Source organism: Monodon monoceros, unplaced genomic scaffold (genome assembly GCF_005190385.1).
Source record: "Monodon monoceros isolate NGI ecotype Baffin Bay Population unplaced genomic scaffold, NGI_Narwhal_1 Super_Scaffold_13, whole genome shotgun sequence".
Taxonomy (NCBI): Eukaryota; Metazoa; Chordata; class Mammalia; order Artiodactyla; family Monodontidae; genus Monodon; species Monodon monoceros.
The window spans coordinates 72,040,233-72,067,102 of record NW_021703769.1 but is presented as its reverse complement, the minus strand read 5'-3'; the positions used below and the strand labels follow the sequence as shown (position 1 = coordinate 72,067,102).

The following is a 26,870-nucleotide window of genomic DNA, read 5'->3' as shown; positions in this document are numbered from 1 at the left end:
ATGTTAATAAGCATATACCATGAAAGTAGTTTAAAATACTCAAGTAATATGTATCAGTTATTGATGGTTGTTATGAGACAAGGATCTGAGAAGACAGAGCCTTCAATCCTGGTGTGAGACACAGCTGCTCTTACAGAGAAGCCCATGTACTCTAGGCTTGCTTTAGGCAACACGACTTCACACAATCTGTGAGGTTCCCCTCAACAACCCAGATCTGGAACACTTTTAGAAACTGAGTTCAGTGCTGGGTCTTCATTTCCTATTAACAAGCTAATCACTGATAGCAGCAGCCTGGAGGCAACATGTATTATCACCATGCTGGACAGGGAAGTCTTCTGCTGGACTCAGGCTGTAGTCATTGATTTCTTCCCACTACTGCATAGGAATGGCAGGTGATGCGCTCACGCAGGACACTCTGGGCTACTCTAGGCCTGTCGGCCGTAACGTCACCTATTTCTCTTCAACTCAAGAAACAATATTGGAATCCAAGTAAGCGACAGTGTGACATTACAAGGAGAACTCTGGATCTGTTTTAATTAATTTTTTAAAAAGTAAAAGTTATAAACTTCAAACTCATACCATCCATTCCCAACTTGGGGGACTTAGCAGTTGAGGGTCAATGGCTGTGTGTATAATGTATTCACAAGTCTTCTAGGCTCCAAATGAGAAAAATGAAAAGGCCATGGATGTATATGTAATAAGAACAAAGGGTGGCTATACATTTTTATTTCAAGTTAGGTATCAGAAGCCTGGAGCAGATTCACCAAGGCAGGCTCCTTATATGTGGAATACTGTGTGGCTTGTGGGCGACCTCAAGCAATCAGATTTTAGTTATCAATAAAGTATTTCCCTACTCTTGGAAGACACTGAGCCCGTTGAAATTCAGACTGTGTTAAATTGTTAAATTTAACAAATCTGTTTAACACAGACTGTTAAAACCAACAATTACCAGAAGCCAGTCTTTCTTTCTTTTTTCTGTTTTTTAACATCTTTATTGGAGTATAATTGCTTTACAATGGTGTGTTAGCTTCTGCTTTATAACAAAGTGAATCAGCTATACATATACATATATCCCCACATCTCCTCCCTCTGGCGTCTCCCTCCCACCCTCCCTATCCCACCCCTCTAGGTGGTCACAAAGCACCGAGCTGATATCCCTGCAGAAGCCAGTCTTTCTACCACCAGCGCGTAGCATTATCTCTTTGAAAAGATTACTTCAATGCAAGAGCCCATCTATTATTGTATATCAAGAGGAGGAAGCAGACACAGTACCTGAGGTTTTCCTTTAAGAAATTCAGGTAGCTGAAATTCTCCTTTATAGACCTGGAAAAACAAAGCCAAGCATGAGTTTAAGGAAACAGGTATTGTCATCATCACTTTGGGATGCTTGCAAGGACTGATAGTGGATGGGTTCACTGCTTCATTTTTGGCAAGTTTTAGAACGGGAGGGAAGCCCGTCAGTTCAGAAGCAGCCTGAGTTGAGGACTGAGTGAAATCCCTATTCACTCTGACCCCACTTGCTCTACTTTTGCCTGGGTGCTCCCAACTTGTGGGCTGGCTGGGAGAGGGCGTAGAGTCTCTGAAGAAGAAAGAAAAGCATCCTAACATTCCAAGTTACAATCATTTTAGCTGAGAGAGAAAGCAAGCCCAAGCCTTCTCTCTCCAGCAACCAACACAGAATTCACATAATTTAGGAATAGGCTCCTCCTGATTTCCTTCTGACATCTCCAACCTTACAACTCTGGATTTAATTCAGCTTTACTTTTCTTAATGTACCCAATATTCCCATAATAATTTGAATATTAGGTGGTTCTTAAAATGATATATACTTTTAACCTTATAAAATCTTATAATTAAAAACTTACTCTTTTCAACATATAAAAGTATGTTTCTAATAGCAGCAATAATTAGGAAATAGTTTTTTAAAAGGTGTGTAAGATGTTTACATAGAAAACTATAAAATATTATTGAGAGAAATTAAAGACCAAATAAATAGAGAGACATACCACTTTCAGGGATTGTACATTCAACATAGTAAAGCTGTCCATTCTCCTCAAAGGATTTCCAATAAAAATTCTAGCATGCTTTTTTGGGGTAGGGGTAGGGGTAGGGATAGGGGTAGGAATAATTTCAAGCTGATTGTAAAAGTTTTATGGAAATGCATAGGGCCAAGAATAATCAAGGTAATCTTAAAAAGAACAAAGTGGAAGGACTTATTCTATCATAATAGAATATTATACACCTATACATACAAAAAACATAGCTATAATCAAGACGGTAAGGTTTTGGCACGAGGATAGACAAATATATTAATGAAACAACATGAAGAGTCCAGAAACAGACCCCCATTTAGAGATAACTGGTTTGTGACAAAGGTGGCACTGCAGAGCGGTACAGTCAGAACGAATAAATAAATGTGTTTATCGATATAAGGACATACCATACTGCAATTTTAAAAATGAACTGCTACTAAACCAACAATGTAGATGAATCCCAACACATAATGATGAGAAGAAACAAGCCAGATCTCCAAAAATAATATACTATTGACACATGTCTCCATTTAAAACTTTTAAAGCCCAAAAGTAGGCAAAGCAACTCTGATGTTAGAAATCGGGATACTGTTTACTCTGGGGAGGAGCAGGGTGGTGGTGATTGGCAGGGGGATGAGAGAGGCTTCCAGCGTGCTGGTAGTTTTCTGTCTTGATATGGGTAGCGATTATAAAGATGTGTTCATTTTGTGATCATTTATTGAGCTATGACTTGGATACTTTTCTCTACGTACGTTACACTTCAATAACAAAACAAGCCAGTAGCTTAGGAATTTACTACTCTCGCTCTGTCTTGCTCTCTCTTTCACACACACATACACACATACTTTAAGTGCAAAGATGTTTGTTTCAACACTGTCAACAACAGAAAAAAACTGGGAACTATTCATGTCAATCAAGAGTGAAGAAAGTCTCCATCAGCTACAGTTTGATAACTGCTGGACTCGAGAAACTACAGGAAGAAACTATGGATTGTCATTGGGAAGAGAGTCACTGGGTAGCCCCTCAGAGCACAAAGAAATCCTCTAAATGATGAATACTAAAGCCTACAGACCTAAAGGATTTTTACTTGGTCATAAGATGACTGATCCACTTCTAAAAGTAGCAGTATTCCTTCTGAGATTGAGAGAATGAATGTACTGTTTTCCTGTCTCTTTCTCTGCAATTTCTAAAACCTGGTCTATTCCTTAGGGTCACTGCTACAGTTCTAGGAAGGCTAAATTAAAGCAGAGCAAAGAGGCTTATGCATATTTCTTTAGATATGCATCACGCTGGAAGCTGAGGTGAGTGCAGGATAACAACAATGCAGCTGTTAGGAGTGCCTTGAAACCTTCATACCCTCAAAGAGTCCCAGGTCACTGGAGGGTTGGCCTAACTGCTCCCTGAAGAAGCTGCATGTCAGAATCCTGTTTGCTTTACCCCAGCACCACAGTCCAGAGAGTGTTCCAGCTTTCTTCATTTCCCCCCAGTTTTACTGAGATATAATTGACATATAACACTGTATTCCTGTTCCAGCTTTCTGATGTAGGAAGTGTGTGTGTATCATGTTAACACTGACTTCCACTGTGCCTGTCTCTACTATCTGTGGGACAAGCAGACACTATATCCAAAGCAGGGGCTCAAGCCATTAGAATAGGTTTTTTGTTTTTGCTTTTTACCAGATTCTCAAGTGTCTTTCCTTCTCCCTCTATTCAGGGAACTGAGTCCCAACCCCCATCCTCCAAGTCTCTAAGCATAAGCTGCTCAGGCCTAGGGTCCTGTGCCTTGGCTCCTTTACCGAACCAGAACAAGTTTGTTTGCCCCAGTGCTTCTTCCAGTGTTAGTGGGTTTGGTCCCTAAGAAACTTTTCTTACATTCCTCACATCCTCTCAGAAACCAACTCTCCTCTCTCTTAGCTAGCCTCTTCTGCTAGAATTCAAGCAGAAGGTTCAACGCAAGCCCACGGGGTCATACAGCTAGTGAGTGGCAGAGTGAGGCTCAGAAGGCCCTGGCTCAGCACTCTCCCATTATACCACGCTCTTTGCATTTTACTACTATTAGCAAATCTAACTGTTAAATTTTCCCTTCTCTTTTTGGTTTGTTGTAAGGCATGACAGAAAATACGAGTGGGAACATTAAATATTATAAGTGTCTTCCAGAAATCAACAGTTCCAGAGAGGTAAGGCTTACATGAAAGGGGGGAAAAACCAAAACCTTAAATATGTGATGTTACAAATGTAATAAAAAAAAAAGGGGGGGTTCAGGATAAGACATCAGACAAAAGGCTCAATCAAAAAATAAGTCGGGGGCTTCCCGGGTGGTGCAGTGGTTGAGAGTCTGCCTGCCGATGCAGGGGACGCAGGTTCGTGCCCCGGTCCGGGAAGATCCCATATGCCACGGAGCGGCTGGGCCTGTGAGCCATGGCCGCTGAGCCTGCGCAACCAGAGCCTGTGCTCCACAACGGGAGAGGCCACAACAGTGAGAGGCCCACGTACCGCAAAAAAAAAAAATAATAAGTGGGAAGCTGTCTCCTCTCATTATCCTTTAGGGAAAAAGTGCTTCAAAATTTAGCAACTACAGTACTGACAAAAAGAACACTTTCTACTGATAAAGCAGTTCCTATTTAGTGCAGGAAACCAAGTACGGCAAAGTTAGGAGTGGAATTTCCTCTGGCTAAAGGAACAGTGTTTCTGGACATACTAATCTCTGGTACTAATGAACTGAGGATTTTGCTAGACAGAAATGAGCTAGGCAGTCAGAATCCAAATGCTCCTACAGAGCCCTCCCACCTCAAGCACTGAAGAACAACAAAAGTAGGCTTCTGATTTAGAGGGTGCATTGGCAATAAAAATAATACGAACAGCAGCTAAACTTTATTATTTTCTCTGCACCAGGTTAGTGTTGAGCATGCGTTTCACATTTATCACCTTATCGAATCCCACAATCTCCTGAGGGAGGTATTATTCTCTTTTTACAGATGAAGCAACTGAGGCACAGAGAAATTAATTTGTCCAGTGTAGTGAAATGGGAGGCTACTAAGTACCATGATGGGGCTTAGATTTTAAAAGGGTCACCCTAATTGCTCTGTTTAGACTGTAAAGGGCCAAGGACAGAAGTGCGGAGGCAACAGCAATAATCCAGACAAGACAGGATGACAAGGAGGCAGTGGTGGAGGTGGTGAGAAGTGGTACGTTTGTGGATTTTCTTTTCCTAATCATGTCTAGATTTCCTAACAGACTGGATGTGGAATGTGAGAGAGCAAAGGGGAGTCAAGGATGACTCCAAGGCTTTTGGCCTAAGCAACTACCAACTGGAAATATGAAGCTGCCATCAACTCAGTTGGGAAAGGTCCTGGATATAGCAGATATTCAGGGGTTCAATTTCAGAAATGTTAAGCTTCAGATATCTATTAGACAATAAATGAAAATGTCAAGTAGCCAGTTAGATATACAAATCTAGGGTTCATGGAAGAGGTCTGGGCTGGGATCTATAAATTTGAGAATCATCAACTTATAGATGGTATTTAAAACTTGATACCTGATGAGATAACTCAGGTGCTCAGGGTAGAGAGAGAAGAGCAGAGGACTTAAGACTGAGATATGGGGGCATTCTAACATTAAGAGGTCAGGGAGAAAAGGAAGAATCAGCAAAGAAGACTGAGAAGAGGCCACCAATGACACAGAAGGAAAAATTTAAAAAGTGGTGTCTAGAAGCCAGGTGAAGGAAACATATCAAGGAGGGAGTAATCGATTGTATCAAAAGAGGCTGGGAGACAAGATGATAACTCACCATTGGCTAAGCAATGTGAAGGTCACTGTGACCTTGACAAGAGCAAATTAAGTAGAATGGTAGTTGTGAAATTCTGAATGGAGTAAATGTAAGAAAAAATAGAGGGAGTGGAACTGGAGACAGGAGTACAGAAAATGAGCTTTTAAGTAAAGGGAGGCAAAGAAATGGAATGGCAGTGGCAGGGCACCTGGCATAAGTGTAGGGTGTGTGTGTGTGCGCGTGTGTGTGTGCATGTGTGTGTGTGTGTGTGTGTGTGTGTTAAGATAGAAGAATTAAAGGCATATTTGTTTGTTGATGGGAAAGATTCTGCTGGAATGCAAAATGTGATGATATAGGAAACAGGGAGATGGGCTTGGGTACACAGGGGAGGAAACGCCTTTGGATAGGAACACGTTCAGACGTTCACTTCTGTTACACAGACTTTCTATTATGACAGATGAGGATATTAGGTCATAATACTTCCCTTCCTCTAGTCTCTCAAAAATTAAACAATAATTTTTGTTTAAAGCCACATTCTGTAAGTTTTCATTATTATGACAATATAAATATCACAGTTACATTTTCTTACACAATTTGTGCTGTTTTAGCTAAAGCTAATAATTGCCTCATATACTTTTTAAATAATAGACTTTATTTGTAGAGCAGATTTAGGTTTACAGAAAAACTGAGTTGAAAGCAGAGTCCCCATATACTTCCTGTCCCTCTCCTACAGCTTTCCCCAATTATTAACATCCTGCGTTACTGTGGTATATTTGTTACAATTAACAAACCAGCATAGATATACTGTTATTAACTGAAGTTTTAGTTTGCACTAGGGTTCATTCTCTGTGTTGTACTTTCTATGGGTTTTGACACATGTATCCACCATTACAGTAGCACACAGAATAGTTCCACTAGCATAAAAATGCCCTGTGCTCCATCTATTTAGCCCTCCCTACCTTCCCCCAATCTTTTTACTATCTCCATAGAGTTGGAATCATACAGTATGCAGCCTTTTGATTGGCTTCTTTCACTTAGTAATATGCACTTAAGGTTCCTCTATGTCTTTTTGCAACTTGATAACTCACTTCTTTTAATCACTGAATAATGTTCCATTGCCTGGATATTTATTTACCCATTCACCTAGTGAAGGACATCTTGGTGGCTTACAAATTACAAGTTGTAGCAATTATGAACAAAGCTGCTGTAAACATCTGTGTACAGGTTTTGTGTGAACATAAGTTTTCAACTCATTTGGGTAAATACCAAGGAATGTGACTGCTGGATTACAAGGTAAGTGTATGTTTAATTTTATAAGGAACTGCCAAGCTGTCTTCCAAGTGGCTGTACCATTTTGCATTCCCACCAGCAATGTATGAGGTTTCTGTTACTCCACATCCTCACAATGATATGGTGGTGTCAGTGTTTTGAATTTTGGCCATTCTACTAGGTGCGTAGCGGTATCTCATTGCTTTAATTTGGATTTTCCTAATGACATACAATGTTGAGCACCTTTTCATATGCTTAGCTGCCATTGGTATATTTTCCTTCAGCAAGGTGTGTCTATGCAGATCTTTTGCCCATTTCCCCCATTTTCCCTTTCTTTCTTTTTTTTAAATTGAGGTATATCCCCACGGGGGCCCGGTGCACAATGGCTGCAAACAGCAGCCTCCTCGGTAGTGTATGCAGCCCTTTGCCCGTAAGGGTTGCCCTAAGGGACCCTGGAGACAGCCCTTTCCAGTGGACATTAACGACTGGCACGCTGTCCCCACTCTAGGCTCCAGACGGGTATGCGCGGTGCCTTTGGAAAGCCCCAGGGCACAGTGGCCAGAGTCCACATAGGCTAAGTCATAATGTCCATCCGCACCAAGCTGCAGAACAAGGAGCATGTGCTTGAGGCCCTCTGCAGGGCCAAGTTCAAGTTCTCTGGCTGCCAGAAGATCCAGATCTCCAAGTGGGGATTCACTAAGTTTAATGCAGATGAATTTGAAAACAAGGTGCCAGAAAAGCAGCTCATCCCAGAAGGCTGTGGAGTCAAATACATCCCTAATCGTGGCCCCTGGATGAATGGCGGGCCCTGCCCATGTGACAGCCTTGGCGCTGTCCCCTCCTTACTCATGCCCACCAATAAATCCTGCTTTCCTACCCCCCCAAAAAAAAAAATTGAGGTATAGTTGATTTACAATATTACATAAGTTTCAGGTGTACAACACAGTGATTCATAATTTTTAAAAATTATACTCCGTTTATAGTTATTATAAAATGTTGGCTATATTCCCTGTGGTGTACAATGTATCTTTGTAACTTATTTATTTTACAATAGTAGTTTGTACCGTTTAATCCCTTACCTCTATCTTGACCCGCCCCCCTTCCCTCTCCCCACTGGTAAGCACTAGTTTGTTTTCCATATCCGTGAGTCTGTTTCTTTTCGTTATATTCTCTAGCTTGCTTTATTTTTTTTGGTTCCATGTATAAGTGATAATATACAGTATTTGTCTTTTTGCATGTCTGAAAACGTCTTTATCTTATCCTAACACCTGGCTGAAAGTTCATCCAGTTATATAATTCTAGAATATAGTAATTTTCTCTCTGAAATTATGGCATTGCTCCATTGTCTTCTATTTTCCCATGTTTCTTTTGGCATGGCTGATATCATTCTAATTCCTGGTCCTTTGTATGTGACCTTTGTTTTCACTCTGCAAGATTTAAGAATTTTCTCTTTATCCCTGGTGGTTCTATAATTTTATGATAAGGTGCCTTGATGAGGCTCATTTTCTTCACTCATCGGTACTGGAGATACATGTCCTTCTGTTCTTGGGAATATCCTTAAATTATTACTTTGATAATTTCCCACTCATCATTTTCTCTATTTTTCTTAGACTCCGATTAGTCAAATGTTAGACCACTTGAATTAAGCCTCTAATTTTTTTTTCCTCTCCAAGTCATCTCTTGGTCTTTTTGTTCTACGTTGTTTTATTTAAAATAAATTTATTTATTTATGGCTGCATTGGGTCTTCGTTGCTGTGTGTGGGTTTTCTCTGGTTGTGTCGAGCAGGGGCTACTCTTTGTTGCGGTGTGCAGGCTTTTCATCGCAGTGGCTTCTCTTGTTGCGGAGCACGCGCTCTAGGTGCGCGGGCTTCAGGAGTTGCAGCAGGCGGGCTCAGTAGTTGTGGCTCGCGGGCTCTAGAGCACAGGCTCAGTTGTTGTAGTGCATGGGCTTAGCTGCTCCGCGGCATCTGGGATCTTCCCGGAATAGGGCTCAAACCCGTGTCCCCTGCATTGGCAGGCGGATTCTTAACCACTGCGCCACCAGGGAAGTCCCTGTTCTACTTTTTAAGAACGTTAATTATAGTTCATTTACGTTTCTTTTGCTCTTTACATGTTGTTTCCTCTGAGGTTCTTTTTTATCTTTCTTTTAGTCTCTTTCATGTTAGAGAAGTTCTACAGACGTCCAGTGAGTCTTGGCTATGAAGCAGAGTTCCGTTTATGAGGGTTGAGTCTAACTGCAGGTATACTTCCTCAGCCAGCTTTTATTTGGTCAGGGTTCTCCATGTATCATGTTTGTAGGCTTTTTTTGGGGGGTAGTTAAGAACGTAGAGAAAGCACCACAATCTCTTACCTTGGTACCAGCATTCTTCAGCTGGGTAGAGGTAGAGAATTGAGGCATCATCTAATGATAATTTATTTTTTCAGAAAGCAGACTTTCACTTAATGCTTTGATTTTCAATTTGGAGCCCTAACTCTATTCCTAATGTCCCTATTTTCTCTCTAAGAGAATGTACTTCTTCTGCAAGGGGAGGGGAAGGGTGGTGATCTGGAAGTCTAACTGCTCTATACAGACTTTTGATCTCTCTCTTTTTAGTATCAGACCTCATCCCCCTCCCCTAATACCTGATGTTTCCAAATCCCTGAACTTTTGTAGGGTTCAGGGTGAACTGGCTTGTTTCTTGTTCCTCAGCTTGCTTGCATCCCCCTTTTTTCAGGCATATAAATTCAGCTATCTTCCACTCTGCTAAGTCATTTACTATTCCTACAACAGCTTTCCATCTTCATATATTACGTTTTAGTGGTGACAAACGGGTTTGGGGTCTCTAGTTTGGTGGTCTCTGCAAAGCTGGAGATAGAAAAGGAGAAGAAGAGGTGCTAAAATTAAAGGACCCAATAGTACTTAGTTTTAAAGAAACATGTGGTGAGGGTGTACTCATAGTATGTATGTTCTCTGAGGTCCACGTGAGCAACGTGTGGCTGAAAGCTTTGCAGAAGCTGGAAACCACTATTTATAAGACTGCTAAGTAAAGGAACACATTACTACTGGAAAAGGAATTCTATGTTATGCAGAGAAAAAAGATAAGAAGGAGAGATGTGTACTTCCCATAAACTTTAGCTGTATTGTTAACTATGTGAAAGACACTGGAGCTGAGGGAAAAGGACTAAGCGGTTTTTTTTTTAACCACTCCCTTCCAAGCTCTAACATTTTGCGATTCTGAAAGAAGTTTCTCAAAGCCTGAATACCACAAGGAATACTTTCTCAGTTCCACCCTTGCCCCCTCGAGAGCAGGCCTCCTGGTCTGTGTCTAACAATTTATAAAGATTACCACACTGCTCTTGATCTTCTCACAGAGCAAAACACTAAACAAGGTCTAAAAGAAATGCATATAAAAATGTGAGGGCTCCCCTGGTGGCGCAGTGGTTGAGAGTCTGCCTGCTGATGCAGGGGACACGGGTTCGTGCCCTGGTCCGGGAGGATCCCACATGCCACAGAGCAGCTGGGCCCGTGAGCCATGGCCGCTGAGCCTACGCATCCGGAGCCTGTGCTCCGCAACGGGAGAGGCCACAACAGTGAGAGGCCCGCGTACTGCAAAAAACAAAAAGTGAGCTCCGCATATTTAACCCTGCCTTATAGCTTTTACTTGTGACAGTGATAGCACGCTTCCATTTGAGAGGCTTTGGCTGGTGACGTATACCATTTCAAAAGAAATAACTTAAATAGAAAAGTAAATTGTATTTGTTGTTTTGGGTTTATAGACTAAAGTCAGATTCAAATTTCTGGAGTGAGGTATAATTAACTCTGTTATATGTGAAGCCTTCAATCGTGGAATTACCTAGGCTACAGAGCTAGAGAAGGGAGGAGAATTTATCTAAGCTGCCTGTGAAGTTTCAAAAACCCAAGAAAGAAGGGGTTCTGAATACTGGCTGAAGCAAGCAATGCATCATTCTTTTTTTTTTTTTTTTTTGCGGTACGCTGGCCTCTCACTGTTGTGGCCTCTCCTGTTGCGGAGCACAGGCTCCGGACGCGCAGGCTGGACCGGGGCACGAACCCATGTCCCCTGCATTGGCAGGCAGACTCTCAACCACTGCGCCACCAGGGAAGCCCTACGTCATTCTTGTTACTTGTCCTCAGGCCACTTTCAGCTTTCTTACAAGATTAATCAGAAACTGACCAACTATGCCCAGTACCACTTCACCTGTTACCACAGCCTCACCTGTAGTAATAGTTTACAATTAAGGTGTAAACAAAAGTCTCCAAGCAGCTAAAATGGGTGTCGTTAACACACTTGCAGACTGCAGATCCAGTCCTCCATTAGGTCCCTTTTCCTTTACACAGTTTTAACCATCGTAAGTTATCTGGTCTCAACCTGTAGCAATCAGATACAGCAAACAGGAAGGCAATGGGCAAGTACTGATAACTGAGAAGTGACAAATGAAACAAAGGAAGACACAGAAATTATAAAAGGCAGACAGGAAGCCTTGAGTTTTTTAAGAAAGGGACCAATAGTTCTATATCCTATATAAAGAGAAGATGGGCATTTTTCTGTTTATAACACATACAGTAATTTCCTTTGGATGAAATGAAAATTTAAATTATGATCAAGTATTTATTTAAGAAGGTAAAGAAATATGTCATCAAAATGCAGAGGAATTCTACACCAAAATATTAAGGTTTGGTCTTAAATGGTACAAATCTGTCCAGAAACCTGACTTTCTAGAATGACGGGTTCCCCAAGGGTTTCAGACAGTCAAGCTTCTACAATTTACAGGAGAAAGTGTCAGACATGTTATGAGGCCTAATTCTGAATCTGGCTTGATCTTACGGAGAATATTAAACTTTTTCTAAATTATTTTCATGCTAAAAGTGTTTGTGGCCACACTCCCTGAGATTGAGCCCCCATGATCCCTGCTTCTGGTATTCATGACATGTGTAATCCCCTTCCTTTAAGTGTGAGCTGGATCTAGTGACTTGCTTCTAACAACTAGAATATGGCAAAAGTGACGGGATGTTATTTCTGAGATTAGGTCACAAAAGTGTTTCTTCTGTCTTGGGTACTCTTTCTTGCTTATTTGATTGGAAGGAAGCCAGCTGCATGCTGTGAACTGCCTTATAGAGGCCCAAGTGGCAAAAGAACTGATATCTCCAGCCAATGGCCAGCAAGGACCTGAGGCCTGCCCACACTCACAGGAGGGGGTTTGGAAAGGGATCCCCTCCCAATTGAACCTTGAGATGACTGCAGTCCTGGCTCACGGTTTGACCACACCCTCATGAAAGACCTTGACCCAAGGTATCTGGATAAACTGCACCTGGATTCCTAATCTACAGAAACTGTGAGATAATAACTTGTTGTTTTAAGCTAATTACTCTAAATTTTAGGGTAATTTGCTATGGCTAAGTAAATAACTAATACAGATTTTGGTGTCATAAGCAGGGTGATAACGTAACAAACACCTAAAACGTGGCAGAAGTTTTGGAACTGGGCAGGAGGAGGTAGCTAGAGGGACTTTAAGGGGAGCAGCAGTAAAAGCCTAAATGGACATGAATTGACAGTAGATTTTAGACTTTGAGGAGGCCACCTGTGCAGGTTTTAAGGCATGTAGGGGCATCTGATTAGACACTAGAGGCAGGGGGGTCTTATAACACAGTAACAGAAAGTTTACCAACCCTGTCACCTGTAGTTATACAGAAAGTAGAAAATGAACCAAACAAACTGGATGGTCCAGCTAAGGAAACTTCCAAGCAAAGTACTGAAGGTATCACTAGGTTTCTTCTTGATAATTATAATAAAGTATGCAAGAGAAGAGAGATATTGAGGGAAACATTGTTAAAAAAAAAAAAAAAGGAGCCATGAGTTGCTGGTTTTGAAATGGGTTTGAAAATTCTTAGCCTCACCATCTTCAATGCTAGAAGCGTAGTGCTGTCACATTTCTTTCATTGATTTTGCTTCCAATGTCATATCACCTTCTCTGCCTTTTAACTCTCCTGCCTCCCTCTTATAAGGACCCTTGTGATTACACTGGGCCCACCCAGGTAATACAGGATAATCTCTTCATTTAAGATTCCTTACTTACATCTACAAAGTCCCTTTTGCCATATAAGGTAATGAACGTGTTTACAGATTCCAGGGATTAGGACATGGAAATCTTTAGGGGACCATTATTCAGGTTATAATCAATAGCTAAATAATTACTATACTTGGAATTCCCATTTATAAATAGGAACACAGGGTTGAATAAAATGCTATAGAAATGAAATAGTTCTTACACATAAACAAAAAGCCCGTACATGTATCTTTAAATTTTAAAACAATGACTTATGTAGGAAATGCTCTTATTCTTAGAGATGTGTGCTGAAGAAGCATAATATCTGCAACTTTCAAATAATTCAACAGCAAAAAAAACAAAACAAAGAAAACATGTGTGTATACATGTACATAGAGAGATGAAGCAAATATGGCAAAATTTTAACTAATGAATCTGTTACAGGTATACAGATGTTTTCCAAATTTTTCTAAAAGTATGAAAAAGTTGGGAAAAAATCAGAGAGATCAAAACAATTTTCAACAGAACAAATATATTAGCCTTAGAAAGCTCATTAGATTATAAGAAATATATAATTTGTGAAGGGGCTGAAATTGAGGATTAAACTCAGGGGTTGGCATCCTACTCTGTAAAAGGCCAGAGAGTAAATAGTTTATGCTTTGTGGGCTACAGTCACTTTCCCAACTATTCAACTCTGCTTGTGTAGCGTGAAAGCAGACATAGACAATATGTAAATAAATGAGTGTAGTGTGTTCTACAAAAATTTTATTTATAAAACAAGTGGCAGGCCAAATTTGGCCTGTAGGCTGTGAAGTACCAATTGCTGATTTAACTCAAAACATTCTTTCAAAATAAGGGAATTTTAAACAATCTCCAGAAATACATATGAATGACCATACTATGCGCACTGCAGACTTTAAGGTGTTGCTTTTGTTCGTTGTTTTCTTCGAAGTGTATGTGTGTACATATAAATTGTTTTGCTCAAAGTGTAGGTACATATACACATATGTGTACACACACACACACTCTCTCTCTCGCTCTTGCTCTCGCTCTCCAAGGGTTAAAAGATTAGTCTCATAACCCCTGGTTGTGAATTCAAATTTCACTGTAAGCTCAGACCTAATTTATTCCTCCTTTCTGTAAACTCACTGTAAACTCTATAATACAGTTAATCCTTCCTCTCTCCCTCCCTCCTTCTCTTCCCTCCTTCCCTCTCTCCCTTCCTTCCCTCCCTTCCCTCTTCCTTCTTGCCATCCTCTTTCCAAGTGTGCTCAAGTGCACAGAATTGGATTATTCATAATCCTCAGTTCATGACAAATTTTCATTATTGGTCCATGCTTGGCCTGCTGTTATTTGTTATGCAATTCATTATTTTTATTAATAGACAAAGCATTCCCCCTTGAGAAACAATGACCTGATAGTTTCACATGCAGAGAAAACACAACTCCAGCCAGATATGATAATGTAGGAAGGAATCTAGATTTTGAAATTTACATCTTTAATCCCATTGGGCTCTTGTGGCCCACTAGAGACTCATTATCTCTAAAACACAAATATGAAACAGCTGATAACATGTATGTTTACATATTCTCATTTGTCTTAAAATATTTTGGCAGCTTTGCAAGTCTCAGACTGGGCTCCTGAAGCATTCAATAATCTTGTGCTAGAAACAATGGAGAAATGTTATTAATACTATACTCCCTATATCAAGAAGAAAAAATATTAATCAGCTCAGAAGCATGATCTGCACCTCCAATAATGTTTTTTAAAAAAAGTGTATTGACTTTTGGATGAAGTTGGACACGATGGATTGGAATGTAAATTGAATTGTGAACATGTAACTATAGGAACCTCTACAGAAAGGAGTATAAATATAGCAATTATAGCATTAGGACTTTGATTTCCTGGGGAGAAAAGTTGAGCATGCAGAATGATTAAGAAATCACATCATTTTACTATGGGACACTTATCAGGCAAGAATGCTAAGTCATTTCTATTCAAAGGTAAACGTAATGAACATAGTTTGCAGAAACAATGAAGGATAGTTCATACACACAAGTACAGTCAATAATAATTTCATCAATTTCCTTCACTGGGGTGCTTTTACCTTCTTTTCTCAAACAAGGGAACTTTTAGTTATCCTTTAAACATGAGAATCCAGTAGTGCCATTTCTGTGTCCACATGGCATCCCAAATACCCTACTTTTATGGCAGTTATCACGTTGAATTATAGTTAATTACAGATCTATTTTCAGCATACTTCTTAAGGAGAAGGATAAACCTTTAATCATCTGTATATCCTGGATCCAGGGATGAATAGATAAAAAAAGAAATATAAAAAAAGAAATATAAAAAAAAGAAATAAATGAAGAGATCCTTTCATAGTGGTCTCCATTTTTACAGATGATGGACTGAGAACAGTTTCTGAGGCCAACTTACAGTATACATTGAGCAGAGAAGCAGAAGAAGCAACTCCATCTGGCCCTCCCTGATTTGAACCTGCTGACCCTTCAGGGCTACAGATACATTACCTTATAGAATACTGTTATTCATTTTATTCAGTTCTACTGTTGGAAATAAAAGAATTCAAGAATTTTAAATTATTTTTTGATTAGAAATTACATAGCTTTTTGAAAAAGTGTTCCCTTTTGCTTAATTGCACTTTGAAATGTTCATGAAGGAACCAATTGGTGCCAAGTAGCCAAAAAAAAAAAAAAAACCATGCTGCAGATACAAGTGCTTTGCCTTATTTTCCTTTTTAAAAATCGGGGGCTTCCCTGGTAGCATAGTGGTTAAGAATCCGCCTGCCAATGCAGGGGACATGGGTTCGAGCCCTCGTCCGGGAATATCCATGCCACAGAGCAACTAAGCCCGTGCGCCACAACTACTGAGCCTGCATGCCACAATTACTGAAGCCTGCACACCTAGAGCCCGTGCTCTGTAACAAGAGGCCATCGCAGTGAGAAGCCCGCGTACCGCAATGAAGACTCAACGCAGCCATAAATAAATAAATAAATAAATAAATAAATAAATAAATAAATAAAATGGACACAATGAGAAAAGGAAAGCAAGGCTAGAACAATCATATTCTGTGTAGAGAAGCAGACCTGTAAAGAAAAGGGGAGGCTAAGAACAAGGAAGTATGTCACACCTTCACTCTGTTAATTAGTTAAACTAGATTGAAGAGCTCAAAATCAGTACTGGGGCAGAACGAAAGTGTTCAAAGTTTCCTTAAAGCAGAAAGTAAAATCTGATTTACTTAACAGAGATTGGTAAGTGTTGAAATCAGTGAAAAGGAGACCAAACCCTGTGTGTGCATGTATTTCTCCCACTGTACATCTCCACATAGCAGTAGTTTTACTCTCTGTGGCTGCCCAGGATTTGAATCCCCTTCCTACATTTAGGAAATGCCTCACCTCATAAGTCTTGGTAGGAGACAAATCTTGTCTCCTGTATCAAAACTGCAAACAACACATACATGCCCTGCTTCATATCTCCTTCTATATAATTAATAATAATTATAATAATTGTTAAAGGTGATTTTTTTCATTATTTTTTTTAAATTCAGGGCTATATGCTTGGTCAAATTTTCATTTGGTGCTGATCCCTTTTTGCCTTATTATTCATTTTTGAAAGAGAAGAGTTGTTCATATGTCAAATATTTATAAGAGGTTCACATTGGGGAAGGCCCAGGGCTACATTCTAGGTTAGTAGGAATTCTCTTTATGATACAGATTGTGTGTGAGAATTGGGATTTTTACCTTTACTTTTCTACAACTAACAAAGATCCACACTGCAAAGCTGCTTTCATTGCTAAAACTCTGCTTCAACCGACTTTACAACAGCATTATACAAATATGGTTTAAAAGGTCTGTGTTTAGTCCCCATCTTCCCTGTTTTGTGATATTTCATGCCAAACCCTGTCTAGGGAAGCTATTGGAACTTGGCTGTGTACTGTTCTTGTTACAGACTGTTGATTTTTACCCACAGACGCTGTCACTTCTGTCCCTGACTTTTTAGGTTAAATAAATTGGTTTCCAGCGCCAGTTAAAAAAAAAAAAAAAAGAAGACTGTTGGGGGCTTCCCTGGTGGCGCAGTGGTTGAGAGTCCGCCTGCCGATGCAGGGGACACGGGTTCGTGCCCCGGTCCGGGAAGATCCCACATGCCGCGGAGCGGCTGGGCCCGTGAGCCATGGCCGCTGAGCCTGCGTGTCCGGAGCCTGTGCTCCGCAACGGGAGAGGCCACAACAGTGAGAGGCCCGCCTAACACGGAAAAAAAAAAAAGATATTCTACATTTTGCCCTCAGTGCTTGCCAATTCTGTAGAAACCTGTGTTCTTGCCTAAAAGCATCCACGTTGGGTGTCCCCCTCACCTTTCCTCGACCTTCACTGCATTGGTTGATCATTCCTTAATGTCTTCTCTCAACAATCCCTCCTATTTTTGTTTTCTCTTCACTGCATTTGTCTACTCTTCCTCAGTGTCTTGTGGTTTGGGGCTGTGGATTTCTCCAAGTGTCAAACATAGAATTTATGTCTCTATTTCTTGTTATGGTTATTGTGTTTAGATGATTTCCAAGATAAGAAGAAAACGGCTATCTTTTACTCTGGCATTTAAAAACTGAAATTCAGATATCTTTTCCCCTCCTGATTTTAAGTACAACTTAATTAAAGTATAACATATAAAGGAAAATGTGCAAATTGTGGCTGAACTGCTCAATGAAATTTTACAGAATGAACATAGATTGAGAAATAGAACATGACCCAGCAGCCTCTCTTGTGCCTCCTTCTAGTCAAAAAGTTATCTCTCCTCCAATAAGAGTAACTTTGAACTTTATAGAAATAAAATCATGGCCCAGCCCCTGATAATCTGATTTTTTTGTATAAATTTGCCTATTCTGTGCATCTCATATAAGTAGAGTATTATACACTATTTATCCTTTTGTGTCTGGCTTATTTCACTTAGTGTAATGTTTTCAATTTTCATCCAAGTTGAAGCATGTATCAGAATTTCATTCTTCTAAAGGCTGAACAATATTTCATTGTGTGGATATCACCTGTTTATCCATTCATCCATCAATGGACATTTGGGTTTTTTTCACCATTTGGCTATTGTGAATAATGCTGCCATGAACACAGGTGTACAAAAATCTGTTTGAGTCCTTGCTTTCAATCCTTTTGGGTATATACCTAGAAGCAGAATGCTGGGTCATGTGGTAATTCTACGTTTAACTTTTTGAGGAGCTGTCAGAAAGTGGCTGCATCGGTTTACATTCCCAGCAGCAATGCATGGGGGTTCCAATTTCTCCACATCCTCACGAACACTTGTAATTTCCTTTCCTTGCTTTTTAAAATAGTAGCTATCCCAGTGGGCATGAAGAGGTATATCTCACTGTGATTTTGCTTTGCATTTCCCTAATGACTAGTGATACTGAGCACTGTATTGTACACTATGATGTTTTGCCATCATTAAAAAGCAAACCAAAACAAAACCTTTCTGGTTAGAGACTGCCCCTCCAGGACTAGCCAATTCTTAGAGATAGAAAAGGGCCTCACCTGAAGGATATTTTTGTTATACAAATTAACCGATAATCCAGGGCCAAACCTCCTCTATCTGTCCCCTATACCACAGTAGACAATATTCCTTTGCCTATTGGAAAGGAATAGGCAATTCCCTATTGCCTATAATCATCCCAAGTCATGTACCAGGTAAGTAGGGACCATCCCTATAGCCCACATCCCACCAAAATCACTAAAAATAGCCAGTCTTAAACTGTTCACCCTGCCCTGTCTTGCCATTTCCTTGGAAATCTCAATTAAGTTTCTGACTTAAACCTTCCCCTTGTTCCTGTCTTCTGCCTCCTGACCACCCTGGCGGCTTTCTCATGTAGCCCTGCATGGGCTCCTCTCTCTAGGACCTGTGAGTACCAGAAACTTTGTATTCCTGAGTCTCTCCTCTGATTCTTGTAGCCACACCTGACTGACCATCTAATAAAAGAATATAAGACCAGCATCTTTTCATATGCTTATTGGCCATCTGTATATCTATTCAAGGCCTTTGTCCATTTGATGTTTAACTTTCTGAGGAACTACCAGACTGTTTTCCAAAGTGACTGCACCATTTTACGTTCCCACCAGCATTGTATTAGGGTTCTAATTTCTCCACATCCTTGGAAACATATTATTATATTTTTTCTTTTGTTTTTATTGTGGTAAAATACACTTAACATAAAATACATGTTAAGTACATTTTAACCATATTCAAGTGTACAGTTCAGTGGCATTAAGTGCATTCACACTGCTGTGCAACCACCACCATTATCCATTTCTAGAATTTGCTTTTCATCCCTTACTGAAAGTCTGCATTCATTAAATAATAACTTCTAATTCCCTCCTTCCACCAGCTCCTGATAACCACGGTTCTACTTTCTGTCTTTGTATATTTGACTATTCCAGGCAACTAAAATGAGTCGCATCACATAACATTTGTCTTTTGTATCTGGCTATTTCACTTAGCATAATGCCTCCAAGGTTCATCGATGTGGTAGCATGTATCAGAACTTCATTCCATTTTAAGGAATTTCATTCCACTGTATGTATACACTACATTTTGTTTATCTGTTCATCTATTGATGGACAATGTGTTGCTGTTTCCACTTTTCGGCTATTGTGAATAATGCTATGAACGTTGGTGTAAAATTATCTGAGTCCCTGCTTTCATTTCTTTTGTGTTTATACTCACAAGTGGAATTGCTGGATCATATTTTAGTATTTTGAGGAACTACCATACTGTTTTCTGTATATTTTTATTATAGACATCCTAGTGTGCATGAAGTAATATCTGATTGTGGGGGGGCGGGGGGTTTGGGGGGTGTTTTTTTGGCCACGCTGCACAGCATGCGGGATCTTAGTTCCCCGACCAGGGATTGAACCCAGGCCCTTAGCAGTGAAAGCGCAGAGTCCCAACCACTGGACTGCCAGGAAATTCCCCTGATTGTGGTTTGCATCTGTATCTCTCTAATAGCTAACGATGTTAAGCATATCGGCTACTTCTACAGCAGAAACCCACTTAATAAAGGCACATATAAATTAAAGTAAATGGATGGCGAAAATATACTATGCTAACACTAATCAAAAGAAAGCATGAGTAGCTATATTAATTTCAGACAGAGTAAACTTCAAAGCAAGGGAAGTTATTAGGGATAAAAAAGGGCAACACATAATGAGAAAGGAATCAATTCTCCAAGAAGACATAGCAATCCTTAATATGCATGTGCCTATCAACAGAGCATTAAACTACATGAGGCAAAAACTGATAAAACTGCAAGGAGAAATAGATGAATCCACTATCATAGTTGAAGACTTCACACCATTCTATCAGAAATGGACAGATCTAGTAGGCAGAGAATCAGTAAGGACATAGTTGAACTCAACATCATTAATCAATTGGATATAAATTGACATCTGAAGACTACTTCATCTAACAACAGCAGAATACACTTCTCAAGCTCACATGTAAAATTTACCTAGACCACAATCTGGTCCATAAGACACACCTTCCCAATAGAGTGAAATGCAACTAACAGAGTAGCCATATCAAACACAGTTTTTAGGTCTTTCTTTTAAAAGTATACTGACTCAAGTGGAGTGAGGAAAGCAGCAATATAAGGGCAGAATTAGGAAGCCATTCACGTAGGAGTGTGGGATGTTGTAATCCCAGCAGGGTAAAGAGATCTTTCAAGCGGGGTCACAGAAACAATCTGGCACAAAGTGATGGATTCTGAGTGTGAATCCATGTGAGGGAGTATACTGGCAAGGAGTCAGAGCCTGGGTGGGGTGACAGGTCACAGAGGGGTAGCCCAACATAGTACAGTATATCAGAGCCAGAGAGGAGTGAGTAGAGCATTTCCACAGGTAAAGGGGCAGCAGAGATGAGAAATTTATTACATATGTAGAGACTGAGCAAAAAAGTAAATATATTAAAGATAGTGGGAGCCAGGTTTCTCACTACTAGTCAAGGGCATTATTATTAAGGACACAAATATTAAAAGAAAGCTAGAAAGAACTCTGATGTTGTATTGGAATTAAAGTATGGGTATAAATTTAAAGTTTGCAACATATATAGACAGACACAGAAATAAATACAGATGTAAAATATGTGTGTGTGTACTCTCTAGCTCTGCCCAGTGAGAGAGTCTAGGGTTAGTAATACCCCACCTGCAATGAGCACACTTAGCACCCTGATCTTTGGTTCATAATACCATTCTCCAGACAACAGAACCAGGGCTAAGACAAACTACCAAATAAGCCGAGAACATCTGGTGATGCCAGAAAGTAAGAAAGTGTTCAAAGGCAGATGGGGCCATGTCTAAAGGATACAGAGGCCAGCTTGGAAGGGTTCCCACCAAACAGATTTTGGACAACTTGAGCATCAAAATAATGGTGTTAACTCTTTGAGTAAAATAGGACACTGTGAGTTCACAGTGATATAAATAAATACTTTGAAAGTTTGTTGAAGAAAAGGATATTTACATAGTCTCAAAGAACCTCCTCAAAAAATACTAATTAATTGTAAAGAAAAAGAGTCACCACAGAGAATAATTCTGGCGATCAAATTACCATAAATATTAATAAATTATCAAATTGATTATCATCAGTATTAGGCAAACTGAAACTGTGTGCCACCTGATAAGATGCAATGGGTAGAATACAGCATCATTTCTGAGATATTCCTGCTAAAAATGAAAAACCTGAATAGAATTAAGAAACATCAGACGAATGCAAACTGAGGGAATTTCTACAAAATAACCAGCCTATGCTCTAAAAGTGTCAATATTACAAAAGTCAAGAGAAGACTAAGGAACTCTTCCAAAGAGAAAGAGACTGAAGAGACATAATAACTAATAATATAATAACTACATGCAACATGACTCTGACGGGTATAATTTTCTATAAAGGTGACCGTGACCTGGATACTTTCCTAAAATAAATGATATTAGGACAAGTGGCAAAACTTGAATGGCGTCTGATGATTGACAGGAGTAAACACAAGGTGTTAATCTATCAGTTATGATGGTTGTATTGTGGCTTTATAAGTGAATGTCCTGTTTATAGGAAATACAAACTAAAGTATACAGCAGTGATGGGGGCATTGAGTCAGCAACCTACTACTCTTATATGGTTCAGGCAAACAAAAAGCTCTCTGTGCTGTCCTTGAAACTTTTCTTTTAGTTTGGTGTTGTTTCAAAATAAAAGTGAAATTAAAATAAATCAACCACCATTTTACCATTCCCCAAAATAAACACTACCAGACTATCAAGAATGTACTTCCCTTTCCAACAATGGTAGACCAAGATGTTTTTAGTTATCCTTACACTAAGAACAACCAGAAAAGCAGGACAAAATATAGAAGCCAACTAACAAACAATAAGCTGTCTTAAGGTACTAGAGACTCAGTAAGCTTAGTAAGAAATTGCAAGGCGAAGACTGGGAAAGAAGGAAAACCTAGAAAGGTAGTTCTGGCTCTTGGGGCTACTCATTCTGAAATTGGTGGCTGACAGGATGAGAAGCTGAGCAAAACTTCTGACATACTTATGACTTTGAAGTGGGAAGGGATGAAAATTGAAATGTAGGACCCACTAAAACAGAAGCAAATACCCCAGGCTTTTGGTTGGGACTCCAAGGGACTACACACTAAAGATAAACTGGAAACAGACAAATCTTTATAGAGACTTCAGCACAGCTTCAAATATTTCCACACTGGATTAAATTGATCTCAAAGTGTTAGTACCCTTAGCCTAACTGCCTACCAGAAACATAAATAAATCCTCTCTAAAGGAAGACACCATCCAAGATTTCAAATTGGCTCTATACTTTTTCAAATAAATATGTCCAGTTTTTAAAAAATACACATATAGGAGAAGAGTGATGTAACTCGATACCAAGAAGAAAAATAGGCAAAAGAAACAGACCCACAGAAGACCCAAGTAATGGAGCACTCAAACACAGATATTTAATTTAATAACTATAATTAAGATGTTTAAGAAACTCAGAAGTATGATTGAGAATTTCAGCAGACAACTAGAAACTATGAAAAGGAACTAGATGGAAATTCTATAAAAATATTTTAAAAACTGAAGCTAGGGGAATTCCCTGGCAATCCAGTGGTTAAGACTCCATGTTTCCACTGCAGGTGGCATGGGTTTGATCCCTGGTCAGGGAACTAAGATCCCACATGCCGTGAGGTGTAGTCAAAAAAAAAAAAAAAAAAAAAAATCTAGGAACTCAGAGGAGGGGTTTCATAGATATTACATATGATTGAGTAGAAAATTAATGAACTAGAAGATAGGTTAGAAGAAAATGTCTAAGCTGAAGCACAGAAAGTCAAAAAGAAGGAAAATAAAAGAACATAAGAGACATAAATTATGTTGAAAAGTTCTAACATATGTGTTATTTCAATGTTAGAAGAAAAGAGTAAGTAGGGCAGGAGCAATATCTAAAGATATGATAGCTGAGAATTACCCAGAACTGTTAAGAGACAAGATGGAAGTTAGATACAGTGAAATAACTTCAATTACTGAAAGAAAATAAACGTGTGTAATTCTAGAATTAGTGTAAGTATGCTTTTCAAGTAAAAAGATAAAGAAAATATATTTTCAAACAAACAAAAACAGGAAGAATTTGTCATCTACTGACTCACAGAAAAGAAAAAAGTAAAGGGGGTTCTTTGGGAAGAAGGAAAATGATCACAGATGGAAGCAGAAAGTTTCAGGAAGATGTAGTAGAAAGGGTAAATATGTGGATAAAGTTAAAAGAATATTGGGAATTCCCTGGTGGTCCAGTGGTTAGGACTCCGCACTTTCACTGCTGAGGGTGCGGGTTCGATCCCTGGTCGGGGAACTAAGATCCCACAAGCCACGCAGCATGCCAAAAAAGAAGAAACAAATACAAAACCAAACAACAATAAAAGAATATGGACTTGATAATACAAAAATAAAAATATATTATGGAAACACACACACACACACAGAGGCATATCTCAGACATACTGCAGGTTCAGTTCCAGACCACCAAAATAAAGCAAATATTGCAATAAAACAAATCACAGAATTTTTTTGGTTTCCTAGTGATATAAAAGTTATGTGTATACTATACTATAGTCTCCTAAGTGTGCAACCACATTATGTCTAAAAAAACAATGTACATACTTTAATTAAAAAATATTTTATTGCTTAAAGATGCTAACCATCATATGAGCCTTCAGCAAGTCACAATCTTTTTGCTGGTGGAGGGTTTGAAATATTGCAAGAATTACCAAAACGTGACAGAGACATGAACTGAGCAAACGCTGCTGGAAAAATGGTGCTGATAGACTTGCTAGCTGCAGGGTTGGCATGAACCTTCAGTTTATGAAAAAGACAGTATTTGCAAAAGCACAATAAAACGAAGTACGCCTATATATGATATTAAAATATAAAACAAAATTTGCACAAAAGGTTGGAGGGGATATTAAAATACTAAAGTGTGCCATGGTCCTTAAATAGGAAAGTAGTAAAATACTAGTTAAATTAAGATTTAATCAGCCAAAAAGGTATGTTTAATCTCTAGGGTAACCCTGAGAAAAACAGTAAAAAAAATATGTATAATTTATAAGCTAATGGAATTAAAAATGAAATTAAAAAGAATTAGTCAACCCAAAAGGTGTCCAAAAAGGAGAGAAAAGGGAACATATAACAGGCAGCATAAATACAGAGGAGATAGAAAAATGGCAGATTAAAATCAAATAAGTATTAATTTAAATTAAATGAAAACAAACCAATTCAAATAAAAGAAAATGTCAGACTGGATATGCTGCTTACAAGAGACACATCTTAAATATAAAAAAAAAGAAGACTGAAAGGAAAAGGACCTAACACGATATACCATGCAAAACAATACTAGCATATCTATGCTTATATCAGACAAAGCAGACGTTAAGGTAAGAGGAATATTTAGAAATAAAGACATTTCAAAATGGTAATGGGTTAAGTTCACTAGATATATATAACAGTCCTAAATTTCCATATTTTAAACACCCTAGTCTCAAAATATCTAAAGCAAAAACTGACAGACCTAAAAGGATAAATAAATAAAACCACAGTGACAGTAGGAGATTTAATACACTTGTCTAAGTAACTGATAGAACAAGGTGACAAGAAAATTGGTAAGGTTATAGAGATTTTTACAATTAACCACCTTGACCCAATGTCATTATATAGTATCTGTCAGCAAAAACTGCAGAATAAATATTCCTTTCATGTTAATGAAAAAGATTTACTGAAATTTATAATTTGCTATGGCAAAAGCAAGTATTAATAAAAATAACATAATAGATTCTCTGGTCATAGGAGTATTAAGGTAGAAATTAGTTATAAGAACGCAACTAGAAAATTCCTAGATGCTTGGAAATTGAGAAATACACTTCTAAACAGTAACAAAAAAAATCAAAATGGAAATTGCCAAATATTTTGAAATAAATAGAAAAAAACCACTACACATAAAAACACCTAGAATGCTGATACAGCCTTGCTGTAAGGAAAATCTATAGCCTTAAATGAATATTTAAGGACAGACTAAAGCTTGAGAGACTTCCCTGGTGGTCCCCGGTCGGGGAATTAAGGTCCTGCATGCCGTGTCGTGTGGCCAAAATTTTTTTTAATTTTTAATTTTATTTTTTGGCTGCATTGAGTCTTCGTTGCTGCATGCGGGCATTCTCTAGTTGTGGCGAGCGGGGGCTTCTCTTGTTGTGGAGCATGGGCTCTAGGCGCGTGGGCTTCAGTAGTTGCAGCATGCGGGCTTCAGTAGTTGTGGCTCCCTGGCTCTAGAGCGCAGGGCTCAGTAGTTGTGGCGCTCAGGCTTAGTTGCTCTGAGGCCTGTGGGATCTTCCCAGACCAGAGATCGAACCTGTGTCCCCTGCACTGGCAGGTGGATTCTTAACCACTGAGCCACCAGAGAAGTCCTCCCCAAAATTTTAAAAAATAAAAAAAAGAATAAAGTTTGAAACCAATGATCTAAGTATCCATCTCTAGAAGTTAGATTAAGAATGGCAAATTAGGGCTTCCCTGGTGGCGCAGTGGTTGAGAGTCCGCCTGCCAATGCAGGGGATGCGGGTTCGTGTCCCAGTCCGGGAGGATCCCGCATGCCGTGGAGCGGCTGGGCCCGTTAGCCATGGCCGTTGAGCCTGCGCGTCCGGAGCCTGTGCTCCGCAATGGGAGAGGCCACAACAGTGAGGGGCCCACATACCGCAAAAAAAAAAAAAAAGAATGGCATATTAAACCCAAAAACATGAAAAAGAGGAAATAACAAAGATAAAAGCAGAAATCGGTAAAACAGAAAACACAGATACAGTAGATAAAAATCAACAAAGTCAAAAGATGACTTTAAAAGACTAAAAAACTTCAAAAACCTCAGGCAAAACTGGTTTAACAAAAAAGAAAGACCATAAAAATAACCAATAGTATAAATGAAACAGGAAACATCATCACAGATAAAAAGGTAATCTAGCAGGCTTCCCTGGTGGCGCAGTGGTTGAGAGTCCGCCTGCCGATGCAGGGGACACGGGTTCGTGCCCCAGTCCGGGAAGATCCCACATGCCGCGGAGCGGCTGGGCCCGTGAGCCATGGCCGCTGAGCCTGCGCGTCCGGAGCCTGTGCTCCGCAACGGGAGAGGCCAATGCCACAACAGTGAGAGGTCCGCGTACCGCAAAAAAAAAAAAAAAAAAAAAAAA

At 39.4% G+C, this 26,870-nt stretch overlaps 1 protein-coding gene and 1 pseudogene across 3 annotated transcripts in view; one reads left to right on the top strand and one right to left on the bottom strand.

The window, feature by feature from the left end:
• Positions 1-26,870, bottom strand: part of TPST1 (tyrosylprotein sulfotransferase 1) — a 118,796-nt gene that overhangs the window by 5,255 nt on the left and 86,671 nt on the right. For all 3 annotated transcript variants that reach the window (XM_029221475.1, XM_029221476.1, XM_029221477.1), the window contains exon 4: positions 1,273-1,323. In XM_029221475.1, coding sequence (XP_029077308.1) covers positions 1,273-1,323 — 51 coding nt within the window. The remainder of the gene's footprint in view (positions 1-1,272; positions 1,324-26,870) is intronic.
• On the top strand, positions 7,417-7,531 carry LOC114895139 (annotated as a pseudogene).